An 18,524-nucleotide genomic window follows, 5' to 3' on the forward strand; every position below is an offset into this window, starting at 1 on the left:
AAATCTTCTACTCCACACCATCTAAACCATATTTTCATAGAGCTGGCTTTGTGCACAAGGGCATTATTATCCTGAAACAGGTTTGAAACTCCTAGTTGAAATGAAGAGAAAATTGCATGGTACTGCATCCAAAGACGTCCTATACAAATTCTGTGTCCCTGTGAAAAAAGGGGCCATATGTATGTTGCAAGTTCTCCCACTTAGAAATCATGGAGGGGTCTGAAATTGTCATCGTAGGTGCATGTCCACTGTGAGAGACATAATCTAAAAAAAAAATCCAGAAATCACAATGTATGATTTTTAAACTATTTATTTGTATGATACAGCTGCAAATAAGTATTTAAACACCTGTCTATCAGCTAGAATTCTGACCCTCAAAGACCTGTTAGTCTGCCTTTAAAATGTCCACCTCTACTACATTTATTATCCTAAATTAGATGCACCTGTTTTAGGTCGTTAGCTGCATAAAGACTCCTGTCCACCCCATACAATCAGTAAGAATCCAACCACTAACATGGCCAAGACCAAAGAGCTGTCCAAAGACACTAGAGACAAAATTGTACACCTCCACAAGGCTGGAAAGGGCTACGGGGAAATTGCCAAGCAGCTTGGTGAAAAAAGCTCCACTGTTGGAGACGTCATGGTTTGAAATCATGCATGGCACGGAAGTTTCCCCTGTTTAAACCAGCACATGTCCAGGCACGTCTTAGGTTTGCCAATGACCATTTGGATGATCCAGAGGAGTCATGGGAGAAAGTCATGTGGTCAGATGAGACCAAAATAGAACTTTTGGGTCATAATTCCACTAAACGTGTTTGGAGGAAGAAGAATGATGAGTACCATCCCAAGAACACCATCCCTACTGTGAAGCATGGGGGTGGTAGCATCATGCTTTGGGGGTGTTTTTCTGCACATGGGACAGGGCAACTGCACTGTATTAAGGAGAGGATGACCGGGGCCATGTATTGCGAGATTTTGGGGAACAACCTCCTTCCCTCATTTAAAGCATTGAAGATGGGTCGAGGCTGGGTCTTCCAGCATGACAATGACCAAGCACACAGCCAGGATAACCAAGGAGTGGCTCTGTAAGAAGCATATCAAGGTTCTTGCATGGCCTAGCCAGTCTCCAGACCTAAACCCAATAGAGAATCTTTGGAGGGAGCTCAAACTCCATGTTTCTCAGCGACAGGCCAGAAACCTGACTGATCTAGAGAAGATCTGTGTGGAGGAGTGGGCCAAATCCCTCCTGCAGTGTGTGCAAACCTGGTGAAAAACTACAGGAAATGTTTGACCTCTGTAATTGCAAACAAAGGCTACTGTACCAAATATTAACATTGACTTTCTCAGGTGTTCAAATACTTATTTGCAGCTGTATCATACATTGTGATTTCTGGATTTATTTTTTAGATTATGTCTCTCACAGTGGACATGCACCTCGATGACAATTTCAGACCCTCCATGATTTTTAAGTGGGAGAACTTGCAAAATAGCAGGGTGTTCAAATACTTTTTCCTCACTGTATGTATATATATATATATATATATATATATATATATATATATATATATATATACACACACATTATAGTATAGTCTAGTAGTATAGTATAGTAGTCTTTTCTAATGTACATCATCATCACCTGATCTGGAAACACTGGAATATTAGAGTTTCACAATCCAGTTCTCTGTCAGTAAATGCTAATACTGTTTTTGAGAAACGACAGGCTCAGTTCATTGTGAGCTCACTCTCGACCACTGGTTCTGCACAGGTGTGTAGGTGACGTTCATTTTATTTAATTTTCAATAACTGCTTTATCCTTATAGCTGTTATAATAGATGACATAAACCCCCACCCCCACCCCCCACCAGCAGTGATGATAGAAAATTGTAATGAAAAATGTTCAAAAATTTGACAAAAAAATAACAAAAATTACAGTAATAAAATAAAAATGCAAGAAATAATATTAGTCTTTTCTGTCCAGGTCTTCGTCTTGTGAATGTATCGAACACCCAGCAGTTCCAGGTGTGTCCTGCAGGGGCTGCTGTGACTCTTGCTTGCAACAGGCTGCCTTTGTCCGGCTTACATTCCCTCCTTCGCACATGGTCTACATGGGAAATCTGGCCTAACGCACGAGTACGCTGTATGTCCGAGTGGCTTTCAACATCATCCACCGACTGACATGCTCTGAAAAGGCATTTTGACAAAAAACACCATTTAGGTGTAATCTCAGGGGATTAGAACACGCCGAAGGATAAAGGGGAGGAAGTGGATGATGTAACATGGCGTGATGGAGTGTTTTAGTGTAAGAAACCCGTCAGGGGTACGTGACTAACCTCGCCACTTTAATTCTTTTTTCACTCCATCCATCAATTAATCCATTCCTGTCTCCCACTCGAGCATTAATCAATCCATCCATTAGGGCGCTTATTCATCCGGCCAGCGTCGCGAAACACTGCGCTTGTCCAAAGATCAGTGGATGTGTTCGTGCCGAGTGCGTAGAGTCTGAATAATCTCTCTCGCGAAGAGAATCGCTTCACAAAGCAGTGAGCAGAGAGTGTACTGAGACAAGCAATTAGGCTCTGACACAGGGGAGAGTGTGGATAGAGTAGCTGTGTTTAAAAAAAAATAATCCGCAGCTTGGGAAAGTGTATGTAAGCTGCTGTAAGGCATTAGTACCAGCAATTGCTTGCACAGATAGCAGGTCAGCTAGAGGTCCCTGAACTGGAGAGACAAGTTGCAGAGGTGCTAATATAGAAGATCTTTATTCTCCAACAGCTGTGTGAGATCCACACCGGCAAGGTGAGAAGGACACTGCGCTCGAGCATTGGTGTTCTTGTGAAAAGGAAATGCGTGCACGTGAGAACGAATTACTTGTTTCGTCACAGCGTCGCACACCTCTGAAAAACGTAATACATTCAGAGACTAAGTGTGAAATCCAACTGTGTTGTATTTATAATAGTGAGATGTCTCGAGAGCGAAGGTCCCATAAGGGTCCCATATGGCCCCCCCCAGCCTGCAGTCACATTAATGGAGTGGCTGAATGAAATTGAGAAATGAGGACTCTTTATACGCCTGACTCTTCCTCTCTGTACACAGAACGGCTTGATAGGAAATGGGTATACCGAGTTAATTATGCATTGCGCAACCTGATCCAATCCATTTGCATCATTAGACATTATGTACACCTTCCTTCACCCAAAATGCCTTTGTGAGAACTGACCCCTGGGTGCATTAAGATGGCTGAGGCAGCACAAGGTGGGAAACCCGAGAGGTCGCGGATGATGTGGAAAGTGCTCTGCGAGTGAGATGCTGTGATTGAAAACAGCCAGAGGAGAGACATGGAACACCAGCATGAACACACATGCATGTACATGCCCTCTTTAACCCGACATGTGCAGGAGACACGGTTGCACACAAGCCGTCTGTCTCAGACTCTCATTTTTTTCCCCTGTTTCTTTCAGTTTGTAGTTGCACTACTATCGGTTAACAGCATGTGATCCTTATCAGCAGAATAGATCTGTCAAAGATGCTGAGCCTTGAGGAGAAGAAGGGCAGGCTAGGACATAGTGCTCTTTAAATTCCTAAACTTTGCCCATGGTGCACCACTTGTGGATTCCTTCAACAAAAGCGTCCTTTGGTCAAAAACTTAAAGGTCAGGTCTAGCAATGCAAGAGTCATGATGAAGGTAACTGAAATTGCAGAGCGCTTTGGTAAACCTGACAAAAAAGGAAGAAGGCCCACTTGGCTGTCAGCTAAGCCTGGTATATGATTAGCCTCTGGTACACTGTTCATGACATGTTCAAATCCCCAAGGGGATAGTAAAAAAAAAAAAACAAGCCTCATGCCGAATAATTAGCTCAGTACCAAGGGGACAGCCTGACTTTGGACAAAAGCAGGGATAGAAAGGCCTTGCACAAGGACATGGAAATCTTCTTCCTATTTCTTTCATGCATGACTCGTTCCATCTTTCCGTTCCCAAGCGCTCTTTGCCTCATCAGTCACCCCTTCAGAACATGTCCCTTGAGGTCACGCGTGAGGCAGCTTTGACCAATTGTGAAACAGGAATTAAGGTACCCTTCCGGAGTGATAAATTCAACTTTGCCCTTATCTGAGAAAAGCAAGAGACGGTCTCTGTGCATTAGAATTCAAGCCCGGTCTGCTCATCGATGCACATTATCTATGACAGCTCGCAAGAAGGGGGGTGAACGAGGGTCACGTTGAGGAGATGGGAAAGAAAAAGATTGGAAATGATATGCGTAAGACGTGTGCGAGTATAGAAATCTGCTGTGTGTCTCTCCACATGATGTTTCTTTCTTCGCCTTTGGACCCAGCCCCGCCTGCCTATGTCCGGCTGAGTGACAGTCCAGAATTCTATAGCTGGACTTGCTTGAGTAGCATGCACGGCCTGTTTCTGACAGGATTGGAAAGGTGGAGGTTGCTGTAGGAATGGGAGAACCCTGACTTCTGCTTTTCTTATTAACTGCTTGGCAGTCTGCTCTTGATTAGAGCGAATCTTGGCTCAGCGTGGCGCTCACGGGCCCTGTCAGGAGAGATGGTTCTGCAGTAATGGTGTCTGACAGGCTGTAGAGAGCCGTGCGGGGGTGACACATATGCTACTATCCAGGGGAAAGGCTCTCGCCGGAGTTAGAGCCACAGCAACCCCCTCGGCGCTCTGTTCTTATTTCCAAGGCAAATTCGCTTTCCAGAGCATCCTGCCTGTAAGCCACACGGGTCCGGGTAAAGTCCAAGAAAAAAAACAAAAAAGATAATCCTTAAATGCATCCAAATAACAGGTGGCTCCGCTTTGCCCGATTCTCATTCGGCTCACGCAGAAACGAGTCCGCTTTCTAATCTGCGAGAACTGCCTCCCTGATTTTAATTGCTGCGTTTGTAATGCATCGGTGGAAGTTAACCTTTCATGGACCGTACAGCAATATCCTGCAGGGACCTCTCGGCACAATTGGGGCCGTTCATCTTAAGCTATAGCTATTAAAAGGGGCATCAAGGGGTTGAGAAAAAAAAAAGTCCTAGCAAAAAAAAAAAAAAGCCAGCTACAAAAACATGCTGAGAAAGTAAAAGTAGTAGGCTGAGAAAGACAGGTGGATATGCTAAAGCTGAGGGAGGTAAAGCCCAGATGTCGCAAGAGTGCAGGGATCTTGAATAGACACAGGAGCACCTTTACAACTATTTCTGTATTTTGCAGATATCAGTGCAAAAGGTTACTATACAGAGATGAGCCGCTTATATGGCTCCAGCTTTCAAGCCTGTAATGGTACAGTCCCCAGGTACCTATTTAGCCATGATGGCAGAAGGGAATTTAAACCTGCTCCTTTGCTCTAAAAGGCCATATTACTGCAGGAATCAAAAATGCATGCAAATATGTGGAATGAGGGCTTCGCTGTATTGTGCTGCAGTTAGTTCTCTGCCCAGTGAGGAGGCTTTTCCTTGCACTATGCCGAGCATCTCTGTACAGAAGCTCGTTAAGATGGTTGTCTCTGCTTTTGGGTTAGAAGTTGGTTGGTAATGAAACCACATCCGTCGTAAACAGGAAGGCCTGCAGTATGTCAATCGGCTTCAGCTGCAAAACTTGTTATATATCAAGCAGACAAGCAGGGAAAAAAAAAAGATTATGAATGGCAGCCAAGCAGAGAGAGTTGGTGTGAGAGTGCAAGAATTGATCAGTCGTGCTAGATAGAGGGCAAAGACTGCACATGGACATATAGTGAAGACTTAGATCAAGGTACAGAGGGGGCAGAACCAAGTCCGAACAACAGAAACTCAATTAGAAAGAAGTACCGCCGGACAAGCAAAAACATTTAGAGATCAATCAACGCTTCGAGCGCCTGAGTTTTTTCGTTCGGTATCGGAAACTTGCGAACGTGCAAAACTTGCCTCTGATGCAACACATAATTTGATCGATGTGCTAACAGCTGCCGCAAAAATACCACTTCTGATGGCAGACTCTTTCCTTTTATCTTTACGTATCCAATTATTGGCTGATGTGTAGGCTAAGATCGTGCAGAACCAGCACAAAATTAATGCTCTTAAGATGCATGAATGTGAGCATATACCATATAGACGTTGGATTATCTTGCTTATCACAAAAACATGCCCTAATTAAAATATCCTGCATGTAGGAAGAACCCTTCAAATATATAGCCTACGCTCGGAAAGCAAATCGGTGTCATTTTGCCTGATTAATAATGATTAAAGGGTGTTTTGCCATGCTAGGTTCACAATGATTTCTTGCCTCCAGCTTCTAAAGCTCTCATTCTCGCTGATTACTGCATGATTTAGCCAGAAAAACAATCGCACGATTATGATGAATGTCCAGAGGTGACCATTACGGCAATATTCCGGTCGTCAAAGTGGGGTTATCGCTACGTTTTTATTTTCTCTTTCTATATACACGTTTAGTCCATATAATCCATATAAATTATATCCATATTTCCTTTTTTAGGCGTGCATAAATCATCTCTTTTTTACATTTTAAGGTCATTTTCGAAAGTTCTTTTCCCAAGGGTATGCAAAGATTGGTGTGAAAGAAACTTGTAGCGTACTCTGGAAAATGTATTAACACAATTTACATGCATACTGCATATACACCAGGAATGAGAGATTTCGGTGCATCGGAATAAACGTTAACGATGTGACGCATCGATTTAAAAAAGTGTGCATTGGATACAAGTTGGCGTTTGTATTGCAATGCATCGCTTTCAACACATTTACCTTGGTAAAAACTATTTTATTATATAATACATTGTAGATGCACTACACTTTTATTATTTAGAAAGAGATGGCTAATTTGTAAACGATATGCGTTATGTAGATCGATTTCTAAACCGTATCCCGAGCGCGTTCTGTCAGTGCTACTGCTGGTACGTGATTATGACGTATCACAACGCTGCGGATTGTTGTACAGCGTGTCCTGAGAGTCACGTAGAATACAGATTAACATGGCAGAGGTAAAGCTGCACCTTCCTGGAGACAGAACTTTGCATAGCATCACATTTTTTGCCATTGCATCATATTGCATTGAATCAAATCGAAATCGGATCGCGCTGAAGGTGTGCTGTGGTATCTGACACCAAGACGTTTGCGGCAGATCCTTTAAATCCTGGAGTTTGCAAAGAGGAGCCTCCGTGGATCGGATTTTGTTTGTGTGGCACATCCCAGTGATTTGGAGGAATTTTTGAGGTGAATATCTCTTGAACTACAATGCGCCTCAGAACACGAGTGGTTGCATTGTGGCAGGGGGCATTATAATGCATTAGATCACTGCCATAAGAAAAAAACTGTAGCCATAAAGGGCTTTGCATGAATGCTTAGTTAGGTGGTACTTGTCAAAGTAACATCCAGATGAATGCCAGGACCCAAGTTTTCCCAGCAGAACGTTGCCCAGGGTATCCTCTGGCTTTCCTTCTTCCCATAGTGCATCCTGGTACCATTTAATTCCCAGACACATATGTATCCCACCATCCACATGATGGAAAATATAACGTAATTTATCAGGCCACCTTGTTTTATTGCTCCATGGTCCAGTTTTGATTCTGAGAGAGGTCACCATAGGCACTCTGACTGCTCTACAGCCACATAAATAAATTGTGATTCAATGTATGTCCTGACACATTTCTATCCTACAGACAGCATAAAATTTTTCAGCAATTTGTGCTACAGTCTGTCAGTCGAGCTTTGATTAATAAGTGTTGAGCACCCATGGCCCTGTCACTGGTTCACCAAGTGTCCTTTCTTGGACCACATTTGGTATGGACTAATCACATATCCTTACCCACATCAAGCCTGAGAAAGGACATATACATCCTGCCCCAGGTCCCATCCTAATAAAATAACCAATATCCTGTTTGACCTATATAATAATGAATTTCATTATAATGTTTCTCAGGAACCTTTCACTTGCCACTGCACCCTTTGACTTTCTTATTATGGATAAACATATAGATCTCACAAACACAAAGAAGAAATAACATGTGAGGCTGCTTTATGATAAAGAGCCTTGAGTTTTCAAGCCCAGGCATGTCCCAGAGTCCTGAACTTTGCTCCTCTTGATAATAGTAATCTAAGGCTTATTGCAATTAGGGTTAGGGTTAGGGTTGTTGTTCGGTTCTTGTAAAGCTAATTCCTGTTTCAATTTTGCAATATTATTTGCAAACAATTCGACCAAGTGTTTGCCATTTTGCAAACCAATGTGCACCAAACTGACATGTGGAACAGAGCAAATTCTTTTGTTATTATACGTCCTAACCCCAGACCAGTCCAGAAATCTGGTTCTGGAAGCTCAAGTGTTCAGGTAAAGTGTAGAAATGCCCTAAATGTCTCCATGCTCACTGGCTATTAATTTTCCCGGGTGCTTACATGCCGATCCACCAGACGAGCTCTTGAGGCTCAAGTTGCTGAAGAAGTTAGGTCTGTTAATGCTCAACGGGCCAAGGGGGACCAACACAATATTAGGCAGGTGGTCATAATGTTATACCTGATCGGTGGTCATAAAATTATGTCTGTTATACTGTATGATTTATATAATTTTCAGATAGCATTTCCTCATGCATTTGATTTAAGTAGAACAGACTTGAAATCATTCTAATGGCTCCAAGCTGTCACAAGGCCATGATGGCATGCGCATGACACTTGACGCTGTTGCCAAATTCCAAAATGTTGTGGACCGGCTGAAAAGTGGATGTTCAGGAACATCCTTATCCAAATGCGGTATGAATAGAGTCTTTAGGGCAACGTAACAACATTTGATTTACTTTTTTTCCCCTCTAGGGAAAAGTGTACACGGTACACACCTTTTAACAGAGTGCTGCACTACCGAAGCTGAAAAGGAGGCCATTACGGGGATGCCTGGAGCCACAAAAGAGCGAGCCTCATGCAGGAGTGATGCGGCAGGCGCCTGAAAGGCCTGGGTGTGAGGTGAATAAACTCAGGCCGGACGGACACGAGGAGCTGAATGACCTCTATTCATCCCCGAGATCAAACCCACTTCCCGTCTTCCCGGCGAGCTGAAGCTTTCACTACCTCCCTCTGTTTTTCTCTAACCCTCTTCCCTTCAGGCCCTGAGTCTGACACAGCCTTTAAGAGGATGCTGCTTTGATGAATTACTCCGCTTAATGGAATAAAGACATGGGGCTATGATTCGGTTTAAGCCATCTGACGTCAAGCGATTCTCAGTCGCAGTACGCGAATCCGGCAGCCCGGGACGAACTGCGAGAGACGCACTCTGCCCCTTAGGAGGTAACAGGCTCTGAAATAAAAACAATGTGACCCAGTGTTGCCTACAAACACACACACACACACACGACGGCCTATGTCCTGCAGCCAGAGACCTATTTTGTTAAAAGAGATAGATCGAGAGAGAGAAGGACCCCGGAACGGTAACTTTATTTATCTCCACCAAAGAGACTAATGATGCCTTGTGAGCCAGGGATAAAAATAACCGAGTCATTTAGGGTCCGTCTGCTCAGTGCTTCGGACGCGCTGCAATCCATTTTCATTTCGACTCAAACTCAAATAGATTATTAGGGACGGCTCGGGCGCTCTTTCTCTTTCAAGTCGCTTTTCCCGCTTGTCTTTTCGCCCGCACACACTCCCTCCTTTTGCATTCCTCAGTCATTCCAGAGCTAAATGAGACAGAAACTGTGGCATCCACCGTTTCCTTCTGACAAAACAACAACAAAAAAATTTGGAAGTCAGCCAGACATAAAATACTGGCACGTGAGCTTACGTTGTTACAATTATTGTGACATGAAATGCTATAGTGCTAATGCATTCGTTAGCCAAGCCAGGGCTAAATTGGACAGGAACGGTGGTGTCCACCATTTCCTTCTGACAAGACAACAAAAAAAACCCCATAAAAGTCATCCGAAAGTAATAAACACTGGCCCTTGGGCTTATGCGCTTAAAATTAGCATGACTTGTAATGCTATAGTGCTAATACAATCCTCAGTGCATCCAGGCTAATTGGACAACAACTTCCTCTGTTTTCTTCTGACGAGATGGTGAAAAAAACGTGAAAATCACCTGGGTGTAATAAACGCCGCTTACAATTAGCATGACTTGGAATGCTATAGTGCTAATTTAATTTGTACTAGAAAAAAGAAGAATGCTGCACAATTCCTGCCAAAGAAATTAAATTAAAGCAGTACTTTTCAGAAATACAAAACTCTATGAAAATTGTCACACACTTGGATAAAAAATACAATGGGACGCAAGGAAAAAAACAATCCAAAGCGCTGTAATTGACCCAAATACCAAGGCATTTGAATTCACTCATCTGATTTACAGTCTCAAAGGCACTGCTGCTTCTTCTTCACAGCTTTAGAAGCATTTTCAGCCAGGAAGGAAATAAAGACTTTCAGGTGAGACGAGAAGGTTTCGCAATGCTGTAAACAGCCCGTGGTTGAGGGTGATCCTGGGGCAAAATCTAACACTTTTCTTGCTGATTGCTTGCAGAAGGTTCAGTCTGTTCAGTCTGCATAAAATAAAAAAAAACTTACCTTGAAGTCACAGATGCAGGTGATTATGTCCCCGATTCGGAGACACTCGCCATCGAACTTGCAAGTGTTGGTGTCACACAGGAAGAGATCTGTATCCCGGTCATCATCACCTGCAAAACACATACAAACACACTCGTATTCAGGTACGGTGCCATGTAACAATATTTCCAGATTTTCTTTATATATTGTTTCAAATTTGCTAAGCAGTTTTAGGGATACATGGTTTAATTCAACAGGTCCACGTTTCGGTGTGGATGAAAGGCTTTCAAAAAAAGTTATTAATCACAGTTCATTCATAATTTAGCATGAATGAGGGGGAGCGATTACTTTTTCACATGGGGCCAGGCAGGTTTGGACAGCTTTTATAATAAAGGAATAAATGAAATCATCATGTGTAATAGGCAAATTTACTTGTGACAAATATGTAAAAAACAACAAAAAACATCAAGAAGGGGGCAAATACTTTTTCATGGCACTGTATGTACCTAAAGAGATTATGGTGGATCAAGTATTGTTCATATAGTCTTTATCATGGTATAATCCCACTTTAATAGTATCTTTCAACTGATTTCTTTGTTGAACAATTAACAAAGCCAAACAAACGTTCATATTTGTGATAAAAAAAAAAAAAGAATAAAATAAATATCGTATTTTCGTGTATCTTGTAGTTTGGGGTGAGCGCTAACACCTCCTCCACACGCGCTCCACACAATCTGTTTTGAAAGACTGCCACTCGAGCTCTTTCGCGGTGAGCCCGGCGTTCGTGTTTTCCCCCCAAGGAAGCTAATTGCACTGGTTATGGTAATATATTAATATTTATTGTAATATATAATATATTTATGTACACATCCAGCTGTTGTTTCCATCGTTTTGCTGTAATAGCTCGTGATTATTAAAACAGGAAGTTCATTAAATGAAAGTAAGAGTGCTTTGGACGTGAGATCTGACGACTGGAAAGCGTTTGGAAGAGGAAAAAGCGTTTTCTTTTTCGTTTTTTTTTCGGTTTATTGGTTTCCCAACTCTCGTCCTGAGGTGCAGCACTTTATAGTGTTTTTACTGCTTTAACACACTTGCTTCAACTCAGTATGGCTTGTTAATCAGCTCATTAGCTGAATTTGTGTGTTCGAGCTGGAAAAAAAACACTAGGAAAGAAATGTGCAAGACAGGGTACTCTGGGATCATGGGCTTGAGCAGGTGATTATCTGAAATGCATTGTTTTTATTTTCATTAACAAACTGTGGCATGTTGGTATGGAGTAATGGTAGTGGGAAAAAATGGCAAAGAGAAATGACAACCATCATCTTGCCATTCTGTATTTCCGAACTGGTAGCTCAGTGGTTGAGGCTCTGGGTTACTGGTTGGAAATCGGGGGGTAAAGTCTCATTGTTGCCAAGCGGCCACTGTTGGGCCCTTGAGCAAGGCACTTAACCCTCTGTCCACCAGGGGTGCTGTATTATGGCCGACCCCAGCTTCCTATCATCGCTGCGACATGCACAGTAAGAATTTCACAGTGCTGTGACAAATAATTGAGCAGTAGTGGTTCCATGACTAAGGCTCTGGGTTAATGATCATAAGGTCGTAGGTTCAAGCACCAGCACTGCCAATCTGCCACTGTTGGGCCTTTGAGCGAGGCCCTTAAGCCTCTGTATTTCAATGGTGACATACCATGGCCGTCCTGCGCTCTGACCCCTGCTTCATTACAAGCTAGGATATGTACGTATATATACATATAAATATATAAAACGAAAGCTGTTCAGATCAAAGTCGAGACGAAACGCCTCTACACGCTCTTCTGAACTTTTTTCTGAGGCTTTTTATCCATGACTACACTTTGTTGTAGGAACAGCTCTTCACAAGCCTCGCGCTGGGCATTAGCGGCACATAAGTACACTGTGATCTACTTCTTGATTCCGGCGCGGCCTTGATTCCCCTCCTCAGCTCGATACATATGCTAAGTGCTGAGCGAGATACGTGTTTTGCTGAGGTGCCTGACAGAAGCGTCACAGTTTGTGGAACGTTTTTGAGCTCAGCCTGTAACACTAGTGATGTGATGGATCAGTTCCCTTTATAGCCACACACACACCGAATCCAAACAAAACCTGGAGGAAATCCATTTATCTTAAATAAAAAAACAGAGATGTACCCCGAGCGCAGGATGATGGCGGACATCTTTTCTGATTACTTGGGGGAAAAAAACACTACTTTATCATTTACCGCCTTTTACGGGTGACATTTTGTGTCTCTGTATATGATACTTCACAATAGGCCTCGTGTTCCTCACATATTCAAATTTCAACTTATATATATCATTGTAATGTGCTCGTGCTGCGACAAGCAATTGTTTTTCCTCCTTGGGATATTTAATGTCAAAGCACATTAGCTTGTGGCAAGGATAATATATATATATAATTTTATTTATTTATTTTTTTACTCTGCATTCCCCAGGCACGTCTCGTAGCTTGGTCTGAACAGGAATTCGACTTGATGCAAGAAGAGGTCCGGTGGAGCTGATAATACTTAAGAGTCCTGCTTAGAGGGCTGGTCCTGAAGTGGCCTTACGTAACCTGCATGCCTCATTTACATGCCAATTAAAGCAATTATCCACAGACCTTGGAAACTGCCAGGGGGAAAGCAAGATGAGCTGAAAAAGAGGGAGGCAGGCCAGAGAGCTGTAGCTAGACTGCAAAGATGAGACAAAGTCTGGGCAAGGGGTTCAGGGTTTGCAACGAGGGAATTTTGGATACCAGTTTTTGAATCAATCTGTTACATTTTCAATTGGTACTTTAGCTTAAAAGTCTAATATAATTATGGAAATAGATCAAATAAGGTTCAAAATAGCTTAGATTATATTTGTTAGTTTATTTGGAATGGTATCTTTATTAATCCACTGTACAATGCTGTAAAACGATAGCTCAATTCGGAACTGCATTACCATAAATTTACAGGTGCCCAGGAGTGGCATCTTAGTGAGGCTGGGATTTAAACTCATAACCTTTGCAGTCAACTGCCAAAGCCTTTACCACTAAGCCACCACCATCCCATAAAATATACACCAATCAGCCATAACATCAAATCCACCTGACCTGTCATAGCATGGACCTTTGAATATATGGTCTGTGGTATCTGGTACGAAGACCTCAGCAGAAAGTCTTGTATGTTGTGAGATAGTGCCTCCATTATAGACCAGACTTGCTTGCCCAGCATTTCCGACAATCAGATCAAAATCTTAGGAATTTAAAAGAAGAGTCAATACCTTGCACACTTCAGGTGCACCTCAGACTATTCTCTTCCCAGTCAGGATGGATAAGAAGTGCTCTGTTCAGGTCGCAGTCCCCGCTGGAGGTGTGGGTTTTAATCCCACTTCTTATTCTTTACTGATCCCATGTTTTTAAGCCCTGGTATTGCCATGCTGCCACTCCTGGGGGCTCTAAGCAAGGCCCTTAACCCTCTGTGCTCCAGGGGTGCTGTAACATTGTTGACCGATGTTGCATTGCTGGAAAAACAAAGCTCAATCTGGCAGTGCACTAAAATGGCTTTACAAGGGCCCAGGAGTGGCCTTGCTGAGGGGCACAGGAGTGGCAGCTTGGTGTGGCTGGAATTGAAACTCACTACCTTTGCATACAAATTCCAATTCCATTATTACTAAGTCACCACCCTCCCATGTAAGATACACCAATCAGCCATACCAGTAAATCCACCTGAACCAACAATAGGCATAGGCCTCAGAAAATGTACATGTTACAAGTTAATGACTCTTTACCCATTTTCCTGAACAATGTTTGCAATATGGCAAAGAACATTAGGCATTAGGGAATACCGTTACCATGTATACGAAGTATTATCCTGCATTCATTTTGCATTGACAGATCATTGGCCAGAGAATCGTGTTGGCTTGCCTTCTTGGGGGGGCCTTGCGCCTATCCAGGGTTTGTGGTTGTCCTTCCATTGGACCACATGTGGTAGGCACCAGGACATGCCGTTTTGCACCTGCTCTGACATAGTCATCTTGTAAAAGTTCCTCAGATCGTTACAAGTGCAAATTTTTTTCCTTCCAACACATCAACCCCTTGACTGATGCCAAAGTATTGAGATAATCACTTATTCATTTCACCTGGTAATAGTTTTAATGCTTTGGCTAATCACTGTATGATCAGGGTATTAACATATCAGAGCTGGAAACATGCTCACATAATGGCGGATAACAACGAATAAATCGTGTTTATTTATGTATTATCTGTCAAGTAGTAAGAAAAAGATATATAGGTATAGTGCTTGTGGTGCCCACCTCTGCACATTCAGTGTGAATAGAAAATAAAATTACATAGATGCCACTACAATAAACATGTCTCTGTGCTGTCAGAGTGCATAAAGCTAAAAAAGTTTCCCAGTTAAAGGCTTGTGTAGATATGGGTTACATTTTACTATCATGAGCATTTATACAACAATTTTTACTGAAATTGCAGCACAGGAAGTACAAAAATAAGCAGCGTAGCAACAAGCTAGCTGGCTAACATTAAGAATCAAGCCAATTGCTCACAGGAAATTTGACCTAAAGGAAGACTATAGACGAAAAGATACCCAAAATAGGGCCCATGCACGAAAGTTTGCCCGTGATGACCTCAGATTTGACCTCGGATTACAGGGTCAAGTTTTCCTTTTGTTTATTTTGTAATATTATGACATCACAAATGAAAGCATCCATGGCAACTTCTATTCCAGTCAATGCTAGGATGTTTCCCAGCAGAACATTGGCCGGAGCATCTTCTTTTCTTGTCTTCTTATTGCCTTGAGTGCCTTTGACCATATCCAGCTTCACTGGTTGTCCTTCTTTGGACCACAATTGGTAGCTTCCGGTGCTGCTCTGACCCAGTCTTTATATCAAAGTCCCTTGGATTATTATGTTTATCCATTTTTCCAAAATTGGTGACGTCTGATTTGGCCTGTTTTGCCAATTAGACCAGGAAGAAAATGCAATTGGAAAAACGTTTTCCGAAATCAGGACAAACTTCATGTCTCTTACTGAATAGAAGTTTCTAAATATCGGCATTAGAAATTGATCTCTATAGTAAAATGAACTGTATTTGTGTTACATTGTACTATAAGTTGCACTAAACAAGAACTTTGAAAAATAAGACGTTTTATATTGATTTGTTGATTTTACCTGGTTTTCAGCTTTTTTCCCCGCAAACCACTTTAAACTGTAAACCAGAAAATGGTGACACTCGAGACTCTCAGAAGTGCACCTGTTTCATTCTTGCTCATTTCCTGAACAACAATTTGTTGAAAAGACCGTTACAACCTTTTTTTTATGTTTTGGATCAGCTGCATTTTATTTCTGCGCAGGAGTGTAATTCGTTTTATTTTTCCACATTACTGAAATGCTGTTAATGAGAAACAAAGCAACGCATTACAGCGACTGCAAGCCCTTTGAACATCCTTAAAACGATTTTATTTCTTTAATTTTATTTCTTCTATAATTTAAATTATAGACTTTTTTATAGAGTGTAATCCAAGAGTCTGAAGTAAAGTAAACGCTTCTATGTAAACTTGAATACCAAATGAAACTATAAGCAACAACTTGAATATATAATAAACCCATATCAAATATTTACATGAGTATCGTTCCTTAGTATTCAGTTCATCGCTTGAGCTAGCATGGACTACACGAATTTATGTGATGCCTGATAATCCATTTTTAGATCAAATCCAGCGAAGTGGCGTCTGATCACATGCTTCAATAGAAGAGATTAAAAAATGTGACCTTTTGAACAAAGCAGTTAACATGCTCAATATAAAAAGGAACCTAAAGTGGCAGTAATGATCTTGAACACAATATAAATAACATAAAAATAACCTTTACATATGCATCAACATATATATATATATATATATATATATATATATATATATATATATATATATATATATATATATATATATATTAGAGAGATAGAGAGAGAGAGAGATAATGCAAGTAGATTGTAGATAATACTAATACTGTCTGTTCGTCTGTCTGTCTGTCTGTTTGCCTGTCTGTCTGTCTGTCCATGTTTCATGAGGTGCTATGACCTGAAGGAGTTTCTTTCACGTTTTGTGTGATTTTGGCCACGATTTGCTCGTCAGACTAATTTAAAAAATCTAAAATGTTTTAGGCTAAAATCTGTAGTCTTAAATCTCTGGTTTGACCTGTTCACTGACTGCTGATTAATAACCGTCGCAAAATTTTCCTTTCATGAAATTCTGGTGGTTTTCAGAAGACTTTCCTGCAGTGTGATTTCTACTACGACGACCGTCAACCCAAAAACCAGTAGGAGCGCCACAACTTTGAACCGCCTCGAGGAAAATGTTGAAACGAATCAGGTGGATTGTACGGCAAGAAGAGAAACTTATTGAGTTATGGAGGGAAAAGTGGTGTATGAGTTTTTTCAATGTCATTAACAAAATTGACGCTACAGATTGCCTTTGTTTGGTGATAACTATCGTTAGCAAAAGAACCCGGGTTTTAGCGGGTCACGGATTGACGACATAAACTCGAGTTTCGGACGAGTCTTTTTCTTATGTGCATCAGTTTTTGACTGTCGTACAGTCGGACGTTATGGCATGGGGATTTTGTACAGTTTGACAAGCAACAATCGCAAAGTACCATTTAAATGTTGAGTGTTTAAAGGGCTGTTGAAGCAGATGGTTTCCTCAGGAGCAGAAAGTAAATGCAAAGCTGCGATGCTTAGTTCTTTGATGCTTAATCAAATAGAGATTTGTATTTTTTAATCCTTTAACTTTATATAGGAAAACAGAAAAATCTATTGTAAAAATGAGTAAAATTGCCAATAGTTTTACCTGGCAAGACAACTGGAATTGAAAAAATTTCTGGAAATAATGATAATAAAAGAAAAATCAATTCACTTTAATCCCAGGCAGAACTGTCCGGGGGATGTATTAAAAGATTAAATCTTACAGCTGCATTAACCTTTAGGATTTCTGCTGTTTTGTAATTCAGGCGAAAGCATGTAATAAAATAAAAATATCATTAAATATAATTTTACTTTCCTTTTTGGCATTAGTCTTGATATAGTCTATCGTTGGTGATGCCGACAACGAGATCGAAAGAGAAATTATTATTCCATACCATTATATAGTAGCACACAAGCCTACATAATTACCCTGCTGCTACCTAGTTTGACAAATGTAACTCTGAAAGCACAGAAAATCTATAAAACTAATCCAGCATTAATTCAAATGAATACATCTCCGAGAATACAGACGTGAACGTATTTCCGAAGACTGACTGACCAATCCAAACCTCTGTATCTTAAAACAGCAGTTTTGTGGACACCTGATCATAAGACTCATGTCCTTTTTGATCATCTGATTCCATATTTAGTCTCCATTTGCTAAAATATCAACCTCCACTCTTTCAGGAAAGATGTTTCAGTAGATTTTTTGGGGATTCATTAAATCACAAGGGTGTTAGAATTAACGTCAGGTACTGATGTAGGTGAGATGAGGAGGCCTGGGAGCAGGAGATCTTCCTTTCCAACCCATGTGAACCATATCTTAATGGAGTTGGGTTTGTGCACATTGTCATGTTGGATCACGGTTGGGTCTTGTAGTTTAAGTGTAGGATAAAAAGGAATTTCTAATCATGTGGTAACAATTCGGTAAAAAAACACATATGGTTGGAAAATTCTGGTGTCCCAAAACTTATTGTCTATATACGTAGATGTATATACTTATCTCCTTTCAAAAATTATTTAAAAGACTGCATTTTAGAAGTCACAAAACCGCAAAGTGGTGAAAAGCACTTTGATTTTGCTATCTAGAAAGAAAAAGAAGGAAGAAAGAAAATCAGTATATTTTCCCTCACAAAGCCTCGCTGGTTGCTGTATTGAAAATATGACTCATCCTCTTCGGCACATAAGACAGCTCTGTAATAAACCCTATTGACGCAAGGAGGGATTTCATTATTCCACAAAAGCTATCGGACAAAGGCTGTGGACTCTCAAAGTCTCA

General features: G+C 41.3%; 1 protein-coding gene across 3 annotated transcripts in view; it reads right to left on the bottom strand.

Moving 5' to 3' along the window:
- tmeff2a (transmembrane protein with EGF-like and two follistatin-like domains 2a) overlaps window positions 1–18,524 on the bottom strand; it is a 94,740-nt gene that overhangs the window by 62,621 nt on the left and 13,595 nt on the right. For all 3 annotated transcript variants that reach the window (XR_006924967.1, XR_006924966.1, XM_046844122.1), the window contains exon 2: window positions 10,515–10,624. Coding sequence is in view for 1 of the 3 variants with exons in the window: in XM_046844122.1 (XP_046700078.1) it covers window positions 10,515–10,624 (110 nt within the window). In the remaining 2 variants the exon portion in view is untranslated. The remainder of the gene's footprint in view (window positions 1–10,514; window positions 10,625–18,524) is intronic.

The sequence above is a fragment of the Silurus meridionalis genome, chromosome 3 (genome assembly GCF_014805685.1).
Source record: "Silurus meridionalis isolate SWU-2019-XX chromosome 3, ASM1480568v1, whole genome shotgun sequence".
Classification (NCBI taxonomy): Eukaryota; Metazoa; Chordata; class Actinopteri; order Siluriformes; family Siluridae; genus Silurus; species Silurus meridionalis.